Below are 19,827 nucleotides of genomic sequence, written 5' to 3'. Positions count from 1 at the left end.
CAGGTTTGGAATACCATACAGAGACTTAAGATAGTGTAGTATTGGTAAAGCTACCAAAATAAGGTTGGAGGTGGGGAGCAGGTATGTTTGTTTAATACCTTTAAAGTTCACTGCCATAACGGTTCAGCAGCTTGAATGGAAAATACGTAAAATTACTCTACCTGGCCTACTTATTTTATTGTACTATTCAGAACATTAAGAGCAGAAATAAAAACTGCTCTCGCTGTAATTACATGTAAAACACAGTACATGGCTGGAATGTACCAGAAGCACAGATCCTAAACATTGACATAATTTATATCACAACTATGAGCTGGGTTGGGAGGGGAAGGAATTAAGAATGGAAAGGGAATGGGAAGTTTAAAATCCACACATTACTCATGAGGTCACTGAAATAAATAACTCCAAGTTAGTAGGATCTGCTTTTTGTGGCCGAATTGCTTTCTTTCTCTTGCTTATTGGCTAATATCTGAAAAAAAAAAAAAAAAAAAAAGTGTTCTTCCCACTCCCATCTTCAACACTTACACCACTTTTACCATGTTCTAATCAAAACAAAAATGCTCCCCTTAGCATATTTTAGATCTAGATCTACTTTAAAAAGTAAAAATCACATCTGCCAATATTGGTGAAGTAACTTGTGTGCTTATTTAGGCTCACTTGCAGAGTTACAAGTAATTGTGTTCAGCCTGGTTTAAACAAAATAAAAACTAGAGTTAAAATATACAAGGTCACTTAACCTTCTTCCTGGTTGATTTACTTCCAATAAAAATTGTAGTATTTTACTAAGCCATACCAACTCTGACCATACTATGAAAGTGTCTCTGGCACAAGTGGTTTTCAGAAGAAAAGCTGGTCTTCCCAACAGCGTTTTCTTCTGCTTCATCTTAAAGTGCAGAAACTGTGGGAAAGGAGAACACAACTTGCTGTCCATCACTGTGGAACCACTTCCCTTAGAGAGGCTAATGCTGCATGTATGCGGACGTGCAATCTGTTCTCAAAGTCATAGCCCGTAAATTCCTCCTGAAATACAAAAAAGCATACAACTATTAGCCTCCTTCACTTTAGCATATGAAGATCATTTTAATAGTAACGCCTAAGGGGTCACACTGCAAAACAGACTAAAGAGGTGGAGATTCTTTATTGCTCTTTATATCCCTGTGTTACCCAAAGCAACTGAATCATCACAGAAATTGGTGAAGAGAGCAGAAAGCTTCCCATTTCCAACGTGCTGCTTGGAACCTATTTAGATGAACAGTACCTGGGAAGTTACACAAGTCCTACAGCTCTAGGAAAATCCCAACGCTCACACCCAAGACAGGGACCAGACAGGACATACATGAAGTTGGAAGCTGTAGTTTTCACCATTTCTGTATCCCAGTCTTAGCTGAAAAACCCGGCAAAGTCCTAACACTTCAGCAGAGGTCACTAACGCAGGCTTTGTACCACGACTGACCTATCAATACATACCTACATAACATAAACGTGCATCTTATATATATATATAAAATATGTGTGTGTACCTACATGTTAGTGCTGTAGATTACAGGTAAGGGACACTGACACACCCACAAAACAAACAAAAAACCACAATACAACCTCTCAAATACCCTTCTCTCTGAAAGATAAGTTTGAAAGCGTCTTAGTTTTTACCTTGGCTTGGAGAAGTAAGGTTTTGCCTCTTGGCACAGTCTACAAAAAGACAGATACTGCGTTAGAAATACATCGAAAATGTCACAGAAAGTATATCAAGTATACAGCCTGGTCAGTCCAGAATAGCATCTCTACCTTGAAAACAAGGTATCAAGCAGAAGAAAACCTGGCAAGTTAGGAAGGAAACCAGAAATACTAACGAGGCAGCCAAGTCAAGTACTACATATTTCAAGTCTTTAACAAAGGAAGGAGCAATTGCAGCTTCACACGGACGTTGCTGCTGACGTTGGTGAGCTACGTCAGTGTACAGGGAGACCAGTGACTCATGACTAATTGAACTATAGAGTAATTTCTTATTCTTAATTGAAGTTTAAGCCATTTATTTACAAAATTATTTTTTTTTTTTTAAAGAACTAAAAGTTTTCAGAAATCTCATTTTCAAACTCCGAAGAAAAGATGGATGTATTTGCAGATTAATATTTGTATAAAAGTTCACATTTTATTTCTAAAAAGGTACTGTATAGTAGAAGTACTACAAATAAATAACAAATTGCTTGATAAGAGACCAAAAAGATACATTTTCTTACTCAATTATACCCAAATATGGTCTTATGTATTTATATTGGTTACATTTCACGCATGGCATATGAAACATATACAAAAAAAAAATCTTACTTTTGATGTAACCATACTAAAATCTCAAAGAATTTGATTCTAACCAAGTTAAAAATTAACCAAGATGATTCAGATTGCATGACGGGTCAAGCATGTAATTACGAGTCACTTTAAACAAATGTATATTTAACAAAAGCATGCTTTTTATACTAACATGCATATTCTTCAATATGCTTAGCCTCTCTGGTAAAGGTGAGTAATAAAATCCTACTCCCTTCTCTTTCTTAAACATTACAGAGCTTTCAAATATGACTTGCATCTCAAGCTAGTAAATGCAGTCTTCTAAAAATAGCATCCACTCACCTCTAATTCCAGCTTTTTCTTTTTCCTACCCCATGCCACTTTGTTCAAGTCAAGCAACATTTGCCTCCTTATTATCCAAGTGCCAAGAGTTTCCTTCAGATGCCAAGTGCTACCAGAGCTTTTCAGTAGCAGCTATAAGCCAGGGCTTGTTCAGCCCCCAAACACACAAAATGAAGTATGTTTGGTTTCTGTGTGCATGTTTCACGTAAGGCAAGGACAGAAAGAGTGCCCCTAAGCTCTCAGGGCTTTGAGATAACCTCACTACCCACCACACTTCTACCTAGCAGCAATTGCAACATTATTTTTTTTTTGAGACATTTGACATAATCTAATTTAAACATGAATATAAATAAAATAAAGTAATAAAGCAGCAGGAACATCACTAAACTCAGACCTCCCTACCAGGCTTCAAAGACCAGTTCTATGTCATACAGCATCACAGTTTTCGAAGAGTATTATTTCTATTATTTTTTAAAGCATTTTCTCTAGTTTTGTCCTTTATTGTGATAGTCATTCTTTATTGAAAGACTTTCTTTTCCTTTCCTCATCAAGGGAAAGGTTCAGCTCAGATAATTAAATAAGGTAAGACTAAAAACAACCTAAACCAGAATCTTAAAAACATGAGACACTATCAACCCCGTTACTTTATAGAAACTACATACAACGAGGTGGGGGTTAAAGCTATTGTCCTGTAACCACTTCCCCTAGCTTGCAATCTGATTCAGGAGGTACTACATAAAACAGCATAAACTGCAAGTAGTAAGGATACGTTTGAGGAAGGAAATGGTACAAGGAGTGGTGAAGTTGCACGACTTTAGGAAACTCAGAGCTCTCCGGGAGGCAGAATATGTACAAAGACCTGAGCAATCAAATGTATTCATCAACCACGTCTGAAAATCAGGTGATTGTTTTCACTAAATATCACTTGTAAACACATCCCTACCTATCCAATACATTCTTACCAGGCCTCTGCTGTCACCAACAGCAGGAACAGAGGGCAAGTGCAGGGAGAGAGGGCTCTCTGCATCCTCAGGGGCAATGCAAGTATTTCTATACCCCAGTACTTACACATGCTGTTGCTCTAAGTGACGTGTGGAAAAAAAAAAAAAAGAAAAAAAAAAGGGCATCATGGCATGATCAGAGGGGTGGAAAGAAAATAAAAGTGTCCTTTCCAAGTCTTCGTAGTGCTCTTCAGTGAAAAGTACTAAATAACAAAGTATAGTGCTTTGTTCATCAAAATTCTTGCTTCAGTGCTTGCTGTCCATAAACATCTCTGCTACAGAAATACAGATGGTTTGCAAACATACATTTTAATCCTCAAGTAAGACATCACTTAAGGTCCCCTGAACAATGCCAGTCTCAGACTCTGTTATGTAAGAATAAAACCCAGTAACAAAATATGTCATTGCAGTGTTACCAACCAGCATTAAGCTCCTCAGAACATCCTTATAGACGCTCTTAACACTGAAATTAAAAAGCTCTTACCTAAAACATGCTACATTTCTTAGTAAAATAAGTAAATCTCTACAGTAGATATTTAAGAGTTTAAAAAAATAGATTATACTATTACCTCTGGATTGTCTAATAGAAGACAGCCAAGTTCATAGCAAGCATATGGCTGGATGTATAAGTTGTTCTGACGGCACAGCTCATCTTTAGCAGCTCGCTGAAAAAACTATACAAAGAAAAAAAAAAAAGACTGTAATAACATTAAAATAGACTGTTTGATCAGTTAAAAATCCAGAAGTATCTGCCAACTTTAAGTACTAGAAATTAGCCCAGAGCCGAAGTAAGTTAATATTTCCAACAGCAGAGATCCTTTAAGCACGAGGTTTTCCCTAACACCATTACATCAAGGTAAAAATCACTTGTTTGTATTTTTACCAAACAATATATTAACTGAGCCATGATTTTTCCAACTTTATATTGAAAACTATTAGGCCTAACACGGAAATTTAATTTTGAAGATTAAGTACACTGATTATTTAAGCTATACTTGAGAAAAACAGAAAAAATACATTTAAAACCAGCATCAGCTCCCAGGTTCCTTATGTGAATTGTATTCCCTTTTGGGGAGTGAAAAAAAAAAAAGTTGTGCCTACAGAGCAGTGGAGTGTGCCTACAGTCTGAAGCAGTGGCAAAATATTTTTTTTTTTGGAACATGCCAATAATTAGAGCTCTCAGTGTCTAATAGCTCTAGAGCAGTATTATCTATGCCTTCAAAAGGTCAGCCTTCATTTTTTTTTTTTAAGTTGAATTTTCTTTGTCAGACAGAGTAAACCCAGAAGCAGAAGAACTTTTCCATTCTTCTACCCAGCTTCCTCTTATCTCTTGCTCTACAAGCCACGTTAGCTTCCATGTTTGCTCAACATTAGCCAATTATTTTTACAACAGATACTATAATGAAGCCACACTAAGTTACAAGATTTGAAAAGAACCAGACCTATTCTCTTGGAATTCATAGACAGATTGATAGCACTGAAAATTATTGGCTTAACACTCTCTCAACAATATTTACTGTTTAAGATAATAGTTCATAAAACAGGATTAATGGTATAATTAGCATTTAACTGCCTACCTGAACAGCATCTTCAGAATTTCCCAAGCATTTGTGTATGGCACCAAGAAGCAAATTCCTCAAACCAACAGCTGATGAATCATCAACATCCTGACAAGCTTAAAGACAAGATTTCAATAAACAAGTAAGATGGATTGAAATCCTTCCTTAGACACGAACTGCGATCTACGGTGACTTTTAGTCTAACGATTAAATTTAACTAGAAAAAGGAGATGTTAGTAACAATCTACATCACAGTAATTTGGTTTCTTTAAAATACAACCCATTTTGTGTCAGTCTCTTCAAGCAATCTGTCAGTAATGGTAATAATTCCTAACAGGAACAAATTGGCCCTCTGCAGTAGTGGGTGTGCTCTTCTCAATGGAAGACAGTACCTTTCTCTACTTGTCCTTGAAGTATTCACTAGAAAGTTAAAGTTCATGAACAATCAACTCCTCCTGGTGTTATAGGTAACTGGGTTGTTCCAGATATTAAAAAAAAAAAAATATATATATATATAGTCCAAGTTACAAGGATAATAGCAAAAAACCTCAACCAAGCAGTCCAGACAAAGCTGAGTTGTTCTTAACTGAAGCCAAGTGACGGACACAGAAATCTGTATTGGACTTAAAATCCCAGACCAGGGTACTTTGGCACCACACTTCCCAGCGCTGATGAGCAGATAAGGTTAATCTGCCAGACCCTGGATGGTTTACAGTCTAAGGACAGACTGTGCCTTCAGCTGCATAGTGCTGTTTTCAGTGAATCATGATGCACGTAACCCTCTCTAGATGAGTCAGGCTCCATTTTGATCAAGCCTATTAGTAACAGCTCCAAACAACTCTGTTAAGCCAAGACTAGCTCCATGAGGAACCATTTGCTACACTGTGGCTTCCAGAGGCTACAGTAACAGGGGTGTCTGGAGCATTTTTCAACCCTTCCGAAGGAGCTAGGGTCTGGGAGCAGTTGGGCCCCTTTAACTTCACATTAATCTGCCTCATCTAACAAATTCTGATGGCTTTAAACCAGGCCTGCAGTCACAAAATGGTTTATCCACATCACAAATAAACCACCTATGAATAACGAAGGATTGGCTGCATAAAGTATCTGGACACTACACAACACATAATTCTGCCAGCTCTCATTTTTATTAAGAGTCTAAAGTTCCTTGGCATTTTACTTAGGAAGATACACATGGGTTCAACTTAATTGCTACAAACCAGAGCTTTATTATGTCAAATTCCAGCCCCAAGGAAAGCCTGGAAACTCCCTCCAGCACAGTAAACCCCCCTTTGTCCATGAGAAGAAGCAGCAAACAAATAAATAAAAAAAATCCTTTATCAGCTCAGCATTTTTGAGATACCCTTAAGGCATGGCAACATTTTCACTGTGTAGAAAATCTTGAACCAAGGATCACTGATGCAGACACATCTGTCAGTGTCAAGCCTTACAAGAAGTTCATCACAGAATTTTAATCCATACTGCTATTTCACATTAAAATCTGCACCACCAGCTGGAAGCTTACAGGAAAAAAATCTATGCTGCTTTTGAATATGCAGGACAGGAGTAAATACCATTTCCATTCTGTAAGGTTGATTGTTTTACAGGCAAATTACAGAAAAAAAATACTTGAATATATTTTTATAGAAGTAAATCTCATTTTAAAGCCTTCCCCATTGCCTTTGGGGACTACAAAACGAAGGATCTGAATGCAATCCACTGCCACCATACAATTGAAATGGACAAATTACCTTAAATCAAAAAAAAAAAAAAAAAAAAAAAAAAAAAAAAAAAAAAAACTAGCCCTGGAAAAAAAGACTAGTCCCAAACCTAGTTTTCTAGCTTTATGTAAAAATCATGTACAACCCCCAAAATTTTACAATTACAGAATCAAATCTGAGTGGCAGACTTTATTTTTAGTTTTCTGAAGGAGTAGAGAGTAACTAGAAATGGCAGGATGCAAAGACGACTGGCGTGTGTATGGAGGGTAGGGTAGTAAATAGTTTATGGTAAACACTGCTACCATAATTTTTTTTTTAGACAGATCTCATCCAAAGACACCTGGAGACTGAGAAAGAGGCAAGAGCAGAACACCTTTCGCCTCTAAGATGCTGCTGCTGCCAGCAGCCAACATAAAAGGAAACCTCACTACAACATGGATAGCCTCACAAGCTACATATTCCCTCTTAGAAGAAAATTAACATGCATAAATAAAGCAATGGTTTGATTTTTTATTTTTATAGTTAGATTTAAATGAGTTCAATTTTGTCTGCTGACTTTGACCAGTAACTACCACACTACTGTTTCATTTTGAGCAATGATTTGAAACCCAGTGATTAGAAACCCAACTATATGCAACAGTTTAAAAAAAAAAAAAAAAAATCTCCAAAAGAAACTATACAAATGGCAAAAATGAAGCATTAAGCTGAATTGTTTGATGGGTCCTTATTCCATTGCTACTCAAACTGTTTTGCTATCCCATATGCATGCTGGTTTAAATTTTCATGCTACAACAGTCAGCCAGTCTGCACAAAAGAAGAAAATTGCATACCTCATTTAAAACAAATATATCAAGGACACATATTATACCTTGGCTCATGTGCTGTAAGTTGGAGAGGGAACAGTTTGGAAGTGCTTTCCATAAGTACAATACTTCAATGGATGCCAGGACACAGAGCTCTTTGGTTGGCATTTGTTTTCTAAATCTTTCTGCCTGCAAATTGGGAAGAAAGAAAAAGGAGGGAAGAAAGAAAAAGGAGGGAAGATCTGTCATCTGTACTTTTACAGCAAACAATATTCACAAACAATATATCGCAAACACTAATTGTTTCGTGAAACACCCAACAATTTTAATAAAACCCCATTGTAGCTAAAAGACTAAGAATGAAACTCAAAATCTTTCAATTAAAGGGCTTACATATTGACCAAAATTAAATTCCTTACCCTAGATGTGTGTTTTTTTTTTTCTATTTCACAATCTCAAGAACATACTGACCAGATGTTGACCCAGCAACATCTGCAAATCATAAGTTGGGTGATACTTCTTAGACAAGTGTGGGCTAGGCTAGACTTGTCTACTTCCAAGACTTCCCTGCTTTCAAAAAGAACTAAGGCTTTGACAAACAAGACAAGATTAAAAAAAGGAGAAAGAAAAGCAAAGCCAGAGAGAAAAATCACCAAAACAACTATGGTATTGTGTATTTGTCTCTTTAATAATTACTTCAGTTGAAAAGTGAATAGCTAATTAACATCTCCTTTGCTGAGTCCTTAAAATATGTGACACTATTGTTTTTCCACCTGAATCCTTCCCAGTAAGTTGACAAAAGCAACACAGGAGAAAGCAGATATTCATTCAATAATAAATACTGGTAAACAATGCAACACAATTATCAGGTGTAACTACTGTACTGCAACAAGTTAGCCTTTGCTAAACACAAACCTTTTTCACTGAAAATTGCTCAATCTGATTGTTTTTTCTTTTGAAAAGCTTCTGAACTTCTTTGAAGACATTCTGAGCACCATTGACATCGCCAGTGGCTCCTTGACACACTATAACAACACAGAAACAAAAATGTGTTAACACTGCTGTGACATGAAACAGAAAGGAGGATCAAATATCATTAAGTTATAGGGTGAGGAAAAAAACACTGCAAAGGACCTAGAGTGGGACTTGACAAACACAACCCCAGCTCTCCCAGGTATCCTTCTGTGATCATTAACAAGTCCGCATTTCTTTTTTTTTCATATCCATTAGAGGACTAATACCACCCAAACTAACGATTTATTTCCTAAATCTCTGCAATACATTTTCATTGTGGTGATAGGTCATATCATAATTATAGCTGGAGGACAAGGGCATATGCACGTGCATTAATAAATGGCATAAACAGAATTACGTAAGTGAGGTCTGACAGCTGCACAAACAGCTGGCAGTGTGGAACACACAATGTGCACTCGTCAACTCTCCCGAAACAAAACAGTGCCATATCACATCGCTGATTTAATCACTTACCCGCATCACTGGAAATACTCACCTGCTGTTAAATAAGCATAATAGCACTGCGACCACCTGGATTCATTTTTAAGCCTTTCAAAGGACTCAAATGCATCTTTGAAATTCATCTCTATCATGCTGCACCAACCTAAAAATGAGACCAATTTAGCGTGAGAGCACAGTAATTCAAACATGATATAAACAAAAATTACTGAAACAAAATCTGCTTATGAGAGCTGGAGCTAGCTTAACAATTGTACCAATAACTGGAAAAGTTAAAAGCAGAACTAATCAATCATTTAAAAATCTGGTTCACGTTAACTGGAAAATATTGAATTATAGGTGTGATACAAGACAATGAATCCGTTTCATATCAATAGCAAATCTATACAGACACCAAAAGCTTTTTTTTTTTTTTTAATAAAAAGGCTGTGTTTTGTAGAATGCTAATGCTTACAGTTACCACCTGCTCCCCTTATTCCTCCTGACTATGACAAGACATTTAAAGCTTGACTCAACATATTTTCTCTACTCTAAAGACTTCTATGCAAACAAAAAACATACAATGAAACTTTTGTTGTTGTTGTTGTTGTTCATTTTCTTACATCAGTAGCATGAAGTGAAACATGAAATATAGGTCTTGCAATCTATGAAGTTCCATTAGACCTATTAGTTTTTGGCATGGAAACAGTGCTTCCACTGACAAAGTAGATGAATTCATTGCTTATTTTAATGAATCTTCTGTAGGTGAACAGTTTGCCTCTGGTTCTATACTCTATTTTTGCCTCTGATTCTATACTCTATGATTTATGCATCACTTATAATTTTAAAGTTTTCTGCAAATATAAACTGATTGTTGAATGCTACTCCCCTACACAAGACATCAAGATTATCATCAACATAATCCAACCAAGACTAAGGCCAGCATTCTAAAACCTTTTAGTAATCCTAATAAAAATAATCCAGTTTCTTCACAGAAGTTACTAATCAAAACTTGAAAGTGATACATTTATAGCATAAAAATATCCAATTTACCTATTTCATATAAGCACACATGTTGAATCTCCCTTTGGTCTGTTGCAAGTTCCAAAGCAGTATGAAACGAAGTCAAGGCACTATTGATTTGACACTAACAAAGACAAAAGAAAATAAAGTCAGATGTCTACAGTAATAAAAATCAAATTATCTAACAGATTTTAAAACAACATGTTTGATTTTCTACATAAACACACATTGGGAAAAAAAAAAAAAAAAGGTTGTCACGTTGATTGCAGGTTTGATTTAATGAGAGGCAAAACATCTTAGTGAGAGGAAAAACTCAAAACTGATTTGATTCTAGATTTTAAAAGAATTTAACGTCACCACAGAGCTACCAGTTTGAAGAAGAAGGGATCATACTCATTCATATACCAGATCCACATTGCAAGTCCTTTGACAAGCTTCCCTCCTCTCTTTAGATCTGATCACTTTTGAATGTGAGTATGGGTAAATTATGGCAAAGCCTTTATTTACAATGGTAAGCACACATCTGGAAAAGGATCAGTAGTTAATAGATTTTTTCCAACTTATTTCAAACTAACAACATGAAATATAATACAACAGGCAAACTGAAAGACAAAAAGGAAGTATCACTAATATAAAGCAACTTGGATTTATATTTAAATGAAACCTTAGACAAGAAAACAAAGCATTTACTCGGAAGGTAATAATCATCAATTAGAAATTGTAGAAAAAAAATAATAAAACATACAGTAAGGAACCTGCCTTCAAAAAGTCAAATATGTAGAGGAAAAAAATGGGGCAGGGCCAGGATATTGGAGGAGTTTAATAATGATCAGCAACAGGTTACATTCCTCAGCCTTCCAGATCAGCCACTGCATTCCTATCTGCAACTGAATCCAAAAAGGTGCTGATAGTTTTGTAACAACTAGAATGATAGCTCTTTTGACTGCATTTATCTCTAGTTTTCCCAGAGACTTCTCCATACCAATCATCATAATGGCTTGAGGCCTTTAGGAAGATGCAAATTAACATTTAGCTCATTTTATACTCATTTACTCTACACACATGTATATATACGCTGTGTATCTCTCCCAACATGGCCTACAGTTGCTTTAGGGGGTTCCTATATTCATTCTTACATACAGCTATAGCAATTCTGTGTTCCTTAGACCACTCACTGCTGCCTGCAAATATCTACAAAACTGAACAAATAAATGTCTACAAAAGATATTTGCCCCTGAACAAGATAATGTCTACAACACTGTAAATGAAATCTAAAACTCCTGCAAAAGTTTGTAGTGTCGTGCCTTAAGACGTGCCACTGCTCCCTGCCCCGCCCCCTGCTCCCCATCCCAACCCTAGATCTAGATTGATTTTATCAGATTTCTTTCTTTGTCTGATCAGGGAAAGCTATTTTAGTTGCTAAGGAACGACAGCTTCACCACAGAATACATACACTGCACCAAGACAGCACAAAGCAAAGGCAGCCATAGCTGTAACAACATAAACACTGCATCCTTCGAAAACAAAGCAATGATGAAACAAAGATGCTTGTTGGCATGAAAGAAGAATGCAACCCACCTGTCTTTTTGTTTTCTACTATAATTGCCCTTAAAATTTCCAGGGAGCCTGAGCAATATACAGCTTGTTCAGTTTTGTAGAAGCACAGTCTCCTCGTTATACATTAATAAAAAATACCAGTGTTGCATCAGGCCAACATGCCTGGCTGGAAAGTATTATCAGCTCAGTCTTACAGGAGGGGGAGGGGGAAAAAATAGATAAATAAGAAAGGGGACTTAAAACTTGATCTCTGGCACTAAGATGTTTCAAAATTTAGTAAAATTTCATTTTGAAAACTTCTGAGAAAAAATGAAAAAGTCTATGTATTTAGTTATCCGGGAAGATATTTCACCTTCTAAAAACTTAAAAAACTCACTAAAAGTATTTAAAATATAAATAATTTATTTGCAGGGCTTGTTATGCCACACAATAACTAAGGATAATTACATCACTTTCTGCAATTTGACACACCAACACAGGGCAACACGTGAAACACTGAACAACTAACAACATGAGCATTCAACTAAGTGGATTTGCAACCTCCTACAATCCATTTCTCTGTCCAGATCTCAAAGTGTTTTCTACGCAAGTTTTCCATAAGCGTTGAGCTCAGTAAATATGCTCCTGAGACACTCCTCTATAAAGTTTCAATTGTCTCCAGGGATTGTGACAACATGCTAGAATATGAATTTCTACTTTCTACTGACAGTATTCTTTCTAGTAAAAGAATACTACTACTCTTAGTATTCTTACAATAAATTCATTACCATCTACTTACTGTTTCAGAGAGTAAACAGTAAGAATTACACAGGCAGAAGAGTCAGCAAGTAGAACATCAAGGCTGACTGGCTTTGTTTGGTTTGGTTTTTAAGCTCTCATTATCATACACGCTTGTAATTCCTTAAAGGGTCATCACTCACGCTTCTCTTGGACAAAGACAAAAGAAAAGATTAATCCATAAAACCTGTAATATATAGAACTACATAACCACGAAGAGGATTATTAAAGCTCACGTGAGTACAATAATCTTTCATTTCTTGACTTCAAATTACAGAGAACAACCATCTACAGAGCTTGAAGAGCCAAGAAAGCTTCCTGAACCAACAGAGGTTTATATATTTTATAGCCTTGAGCAAGTAATGGCAGAGGCTAGCACAATTTCTGAAAATAAACCTTGATAATACATAAGCTCCTGCAGATTAAACACACCTTGAGTGTTTTTGGCAAAACTGGTGTTTTGCCAGTCAGCTGGAGTACTTGGCACTTTTCCTCCAGCCTCATAACATGCTCCTACACCAACTGAACTCTACAGATCAAGCCTCGGAACATGATTTTTTTTTTGGCCCAGCCCCAAAGACTAGGTGATTACGTACACAGCCCCAGAGCGTGCTGCCAGACAGAGGAGTCATCTTGCCCCTCTCCACGTGTAGCTACTGTTTTTGGTGGTGGTGGTTCTTAAAAGCTACTTCAGACAGGGGTTGTTTGTCCCCCATTTAGAAAAGCAGATTGAGATTTTTAGAACTTGTTGGTGATTAGGTAAAAGAGAAAGCAAGCAAGCTAAAAGGCAGAAATATGCACGATCCACAACACCACCTGTTACTTTGCCCTTTTGCATGCTAAGCCTCCACACATCCCTACTAACTTTCTGGTGCACTTTCATTGCAGCTTTCCCAAACCACCCTCCTCCCTTCCCTCTACTCATACATTTCAGAGTCTCCAAATGTCTTCTGACTTCAATTCTCAAAAATATGAGTCTACATTTTAAAAAAACAAACTCCGTTAAACATTTACTAATATTTATATGTGCTCCTTGGAGCACAAACCATTACAGACTCACATGCTATAGAATACAGAATCACCTCCCTCGATCTGCTGGCCTGCCAGCCACATTTCTTTCGATTGCAGCCTAGGATACAGTCGGCTTTCTGGGCTGCAAGCACCCACTGACAGCTCATCAGAGAGCGAGTTTTACATCCACCAACACCCCAAAGCCCTTCTCTTTGAGTTGACTTACTAATGGAAGTCAAATTTACCATCATCTGAAAGTTACAAAAAGTGCACATCTTTTTAAGATCAAAGGCTATCTAGAAAGAAATTACCCGATGGCCTGAGTGCTAGTAGGGCCTAATCCAAACCCTACAGTGACCGTTCCCAATTCTTATTTTCAGAACATACAACTTCCTCTGTGTACGATCATATCAGCCTTTCATCTGTGTACACTTAAATTTTAACACAGAACTGTTAAAAACAACCAGATGTTTACTGTTGCAAAATATTCCTTGAACTGAAGCTGGTATAATTCACATGTTAAACAGGATAAAGCAGAGACTTCCAAATTACAGTAAACCATTTCAAAATAGTACTCCTATGTGAGATGGAAAGAATTTAAACCTACCTGCTTATCAATACATTCAAGGACAGCTATGTAAGTACCTCCCAGACTTTGCAGGAGCATCCAGTAACATACCTGCCTTCACTATTATGGCAACAGTATTAGAGCAAATAAAACTTGCACCTTCTTAACAGAGCCTCCAGAAGAGCTTGGGGTATTTACGTGAAGCATTTATACAGAGCAAAGTCTCAGCAGGGAAAAAGAAAACTTGTTGAATGGAAATCTTTCATGCAAACAAAAAAGGGCCATTTTATTTCCTGATAGCAACCAGTAAGCTTTCTGCTGACTATGGTACAGCTACAGAGCCTAGAGCATTTCATTCTGCCTGCCTAAGCTAACTAACTTTGTTAACGCTGGCACGTGGCCTCCAGCACAAACTATTTCACTTGGAACTGAACGTTGCTGTCTATTAACAGCACCATTTTAAACACAAATACTCTAAAATAGCAGGTAAAGAATTCTGCTCTGAAGCAAAATTGACACTCATCCAGAATCTATCAATTCCCCAAAGGCACCGTTGCTTCCAGAAAGACAAAGCAATCAAACCACACCGCACAATTAAACCACGTGCAAGAACATGCCTACAAAAACTGCCCCTCTGTTCTGTTACTGCCGCTACCCCCTTCAAAATACCAAGCTGCATTTCTGAGAATTAACTGCAAACCCCAGCAAAAAAGGGACCACCAACATCAAGATCTGGATTAGCTCTTAACTATGGTATTGAAACAAATATTCTGGTTTTATACTTTTTTGCTGGGTTTTCTTGATGATATAAATGCCTTAGAAATATCCTGGTCAGATAAATGCAGAAGCTGCGTTGTTCAAAGTACTCATCACCATCTTGGATGATCAGAGATCCTTGAAGGATAATTCAGCTAAAAACCACAGGGCTGCTGCAGCGTTTCAAGAATATCACTCTCTAACAGCATTCAGAAACACATTTCCAAGGAATACATTCTGCTTGGGTCACAGCTCACCATAGCAACACAAAACATCCTGTTTTGTCCTCTTAAAAGCAACAGCAATTATTCAAGGGAAATTATTGAGGATGATTAGCTATATGTGAACAATGTATAAAACGAAAAGCGGAAGATAAATGCCGTGTGCTCAGCAGATAATACTCAGATTTCAGCTTGACAAGCAAAACTGAAACAGCTATTTATACCGCAAGAAGCTCATGAGTGACCAGAAGCAGTTTCTTGTAGCATGGAGTTATAAATGCATCAAGCAGAAACAAAATACATTTTGAAGTGCTATTAATTCAGCTAGAAGTAGTGGAAGAGCTGATTTGGTATGTGAACTTGCAGCTAGGAAGAAGCTGATCCTTTCTTCTTTCTCATCTTTCAATACGTCTACGTCTTTAGTCAAGATTTATTGATGCTTGCACAATTCATTCACAACAGAAAAGAATCGGATACCATGGGGAGATGGGTGGGGAAAAATCAGTGAGAAGAACAGAAACATGCAGTACCTCTAATCGCTGTATCCTTCCCTTGAAGAACATGAACAGAGAAGAATTTGGATAAGCGGATTCTTTTTTTGCCAGAATCTCCTTGGCCTCTTTCAATCCTGCCTTGTTATCGCTGCCATCAAGAGCAAAAAAGGGACGAACAACTGTGTGGTACCACAACAAAGCTAATCTAAAAGAAACAAGAGGAAAAATGATTACAGCGCAAACAGACACGTCAGTGCAATGTTCTACGTAGGCAAATTTTTAAATGATCCTGGAAGACAAAGGATTTGAATCTTTTCTTATATAACCTGACATTCGAACAAACGTACTATTACCATACACCACTGTGTTCCTAAACTGCAGCTGAACATACGATACCCAAATATCATCCAAAGGCAGAGTAACCATCAAGGTCTTGGTATCAAAGCACCATACCAACTGAGTCTTTACAGATTTTAAAACAGAACCCCTCCCAGGAAAACATTATGAATTAATTGCTCATGAGGAAAAGAAACAAAACAAAACAAAAAAAAAAAGAAAAAGAACACCACGCACCCCCACATACAGAAATCAATGCAAACAGAAACTTGTCTGGTGTTGGGAAGCACAGATTCCTGCATGACCTACCTCATGCCTGGAAGCAAGGGCAGAGCACAAAGCTCTGCAAGATCATAGCACCCACCCCACCTCTACTGTCATTCTGGGGAAGGGAATGCCAGTCTCTTTCCCAGGTAAGCAACAAAAGAAATCAACAGGAACATTTAATCTTAAGGTTTCTTAAACATCCAGAAATACAACTGTTCTCCTCCAGCACAAAAGACTAACTCTGCTGTCAATGCTTCAGAAGTGACATTTGACAGTACTTAAAATAGGTTCAGCAATACAAGTATTAATTTGGAGAGAATGTCATAACAAACTACCCTCATAAATGGCCTTGTAAAATCTGGCTAACCTTTCACCCAATAAAAAGACCTGAATAGAGTATGAAGGCTTGGGAAAAAAATAAAAAAAAAATACACACAAACATTCCTCCAAGCAGATCAGAAAGACAGTAAGGGAACACCTCCCAATTTACTAAAAATAAAAAACTTAACAGAAGAGATCGTTGGCTGATAACAACCATAAATAACTGAAATCAATAAGGATGAGTAACTGACATTAATCACTCTCATATAAAACAGCACACTCTCCATCGAAGAGAGCATAGCTCACAGGTAAAATCTACCGAGCCTTACTGGCATATAGTTTACTAGGCATTAGAATAGCAGGTACTGAAGAATACAATCCTGACAAACCCCAAACACACGTAGACAACTAGTGGCAGACAGACCACTAGCAAGTGACGGATTTACTAAACCATGACATGTTAAACAATAAACTACGAGTTTATTTTACCTGCTGTTGGTTTCTTTAAAGCAACATGACGGTTTTGGTTTTGATTCTTTTCCCCCATTTACTTACTTTCAGTACTAAGTTATCTACCAAAGCATTTCAATATAGCTACTCACGTAGCTAAAGGGGCCTTCATGTCCTTACTTTCACTTGCATACATCAGTGAAGAAAGCCCCTGTAGGCGGTCTCCAGGAAAACCCAGCAGGTTGATGATTTTGAGCAGGTTTGGGGGCACCATGGATATGCAAAGATGAAAAAGTCCATATCCAAAGCTAACAGCACCTTTCAGTCTGTTTAGCGAATCCTCCGTTACACCTTCTGCAGCAATATGATTATCATTTGCAGCATCAGAAGTCAAGGATTCCTGAGTTGTTTTCTTCTGATATATTTCCTGAAGTGTATTAATGTCCGTATAGCACTTATTGTAAATTTTCCAGGCTTTTCGGAGGATCCACCCACCTTTTATGTATGCTAAAGAGCAACGGAAAAATATTTCAAGAAACATATTTCAGAATTGGAACACAGCAAGTAGTAAATACTGTTTCACATATCCTAGTATGCTTTCTCTATTTGCATTAAATTAGTTTATTGCATAGAAATAATTTTGCAAAAAGAGCTACCTCTGTTATACAGATGAGATCTTTCATATTGAGTACTACAAACTTAAGTGCTTTTCCAACAGAGGCTTTAAAACAGCATGCAACACAAAGGTACTTTCCTGTAGCCATCTATCAACACAATTGCCAAGAAATACAGAAAACGAAACAACTTAATGCTGAATTCTGCCCCGCTATAGAACAGAGATGAAACCACTGCCTGGCAAAAAAAGAAAAGCTTGAAAGAGATTTTGCCTCTTAAGCCCAAATCATACTAAAATAAAATTGATGGAGAAATAGTTTAAAACAAAATTAAATTAAAAAGTAAAATAAAAACACATGCCATCTTCCTTTGAGTCAGACAATGAGATTTTCAAAATAATCATTCCCTCCGCCCTGCCCTAAACTGGGAAATATAGCATCTTATAATTTAAAGAATCATAGAAAAAAATTAAAAAATGCTTAAATTTTGCTTTAATTTTTTTCCGGTTGCCCAACTTCTTCAACTATTCTTAGTTTAGAATATGACAAGTCTCAGTCTCATTACGCTCTTTACAGGAGGGCATGACTCCAGAATATAACCATGTCTGACATGCCTACTGGCACAGCACCCGTCTTGGTTACAGCACATCCCTGGGCATTGACAAAAGTGGTAAAAAGCAAATAAACACAAAGTATACGTGCACACATGAACTGCACAAGTAGACAACAGCATTTTGTCCGTCCTAAAGCCCTGAGAGTTAGGAACTGAACTGATAAAGGATTTTGAGGACTGAAAGTGGGAGAAATTGAAAGCATGGATATAGCAGCAGCGTTGTAAACAGATATCATCAAATTTGCAGAGATCAGCGTTACAACCAATGCCAGAATTGGATCATAAATGGAATACGTCAAATAACAGGAAAGTGCTGTCAATAGTAGACCAACGATCCCAAAGCTTATAGACACTCCTTCCAATTACAGCAAAAATAATCCAGAGAAAGCATGGTCATTGCCTACATTACTGCCTCTTGGATTATTGTTACACAAAGAAGGGATGAAGTTAGTTTAATAGTCTTAAGAATCACAGCGAGGAAGATTGCAAAATTTATTATCTCAGTTGTAACAGAAGGGTTCTATCAATATGAACAGAAAGTATTAAAAAATTAATCCTGTAACGTGAGTTCCATATTAAAAGCGCTATACGAAAAAATGCAACCCCCTGCCATGATTCAGCTGCATCGTGAGGCTAACGTTACTCCAACTTTCAGCAATTAGGTCATCTTTTAAGATGTTTTGTGCAGCCAAAAAGTATGTGCTTCACAACAAGATGAATACTCCTACAACTCCACCTAGCAATGTAGCAGACAAATAATAAGGGCAAAAAAAACATTTTACTTATCCTATGGATCACGTTTCTGCTAATAGCTTTGAAAAACTACCGCATTCTGGCCCATGAGTCAAGTAAAAGTGACTTGATGTGGAGAAAGGTATAGTTTGAGGCTTTTATTTTCACCAGTGTGCTGCCGTTAAGAGTTCACTAGGACCACAACCTTAACAGATTTGCTATGCTACGATAAAATATTCTAACGTTGAAATAATGTAATTATGATTTTTGAACATAAACAAACGAAGCCCAGTCACTGAACTGAGATTCAGCAGCAAGAACTTCTGAAAGTAGTTGTCAGGTCGATGATGACCTGACAAATCAAAGATAAAGGTAAATATCAAGAAAAGGTAGCTCAATATTGCTACTGGAAGCTCATTTAAGTTGCTGTATTACTAACTTTTTGTTGAACTATTTCTGTTACATCCATGAGGGTGGAGGGGAAAATCTAAAATGTGTTAGGCATATGAGAAAGCAGCTTGCATGTCATCATATGCTTCCTGTCAAACCATTCCACGATGAAAAACACAAGAAATTTTTCACTCAACCGCTGATCTGCCTCTCCGGTTGAAACGAGACTAGTTTCAATACTGTGGCTGCTATTTCTGCACAGAAACATCATCGTCATAAAAAAAGATGTTTATGCATAATCAGAAAGATAATACACCCAGAATCCTAAAATAACAGAACAGTTTAGCTAAACGGTGTCACAATGGCAGTAACTAACAGTCACTGAGATGGCGTTTAGCCACTTGGATTTTAACCACAGATTTCAGGTTTATTTTTTACTCAGTAGAATAACCCAAATATATTGCATGGTCTGCAGTACTCTGCTACCCACTTCAGTTCTCTGAGCAGCAGCAAAGAAAGGGAACAGACACCACTCC

General features: G+C 37.1%; 1 protein-coding gene across 2 annotated transcripts in view; it reads right to left on the bottom strand.

Annotated features, from left to right (window-relative positions):
• Window positions 1-867: 867 nt before the first annotated feature.
• Window positions 868-19,827, bottom strand: part of TTC39C (tetratricopeptide repeat domain 39C) — a 32,428-nt gene continuing 13,468 nt past the window's right edge. For both annotated transcript variants that reach the window (XM_082754662.1, XM_082754663.1), the window contains exons 5-14: window positions 17,095-17,449; window positions 15,605-15,773; window positions 10,215-10,308; window positions 9,220-9,327; window positions 8,625-8,734; window positions 7,775-7,898; window positions 5,207-5,304; window positions 4,199-4,303; window positions 1,651-1,689; window positions 868-1,020 (exon numbers count right to left, since the gene is read on the bottom strand). In XM_082754662.1, coding sequence (XP_082610788.1) covers window positions 931-1,020; window positions 1,651-1,689; window positions 4,199-4,303; window positions 5,207-5,304; window positions 7,775-7,898; window positions 8,625-8,734; window positions 9,220-9,327; window positions 10,215-10,308; window positions 15,605-15,773; window positions 17,095-17,449 — 1,292 coding nt within the window. In that variant the 3' untranslated portion in view covers window positions 868-930. The remainder of the gene's footprint in view (window positions 1,021-1,650; window positions 1,690-4,198; window positions 4,304-5,206; window positions 5,305-7,774; window positions 7,899-8,624; window positions 8,735-9,219; window positions 9,328-10,214; window positions 10,309-15,604; window positions 15,774-17,094; window positions 17,450-19,827) is intronic.

This window comes from Aythya marila, assembly GCF_965140915.1.
Source record: "Aythya marila genome assembly, chromosome: 2".
NCBI lineage: Eukaryota > Metazoa > Chordata > Aves > Anseriformes > Anatidae > Aythya > Aythya marila.
This window is presented reverse-complemented; position numbering and strand designations above follow the sequence as displayed.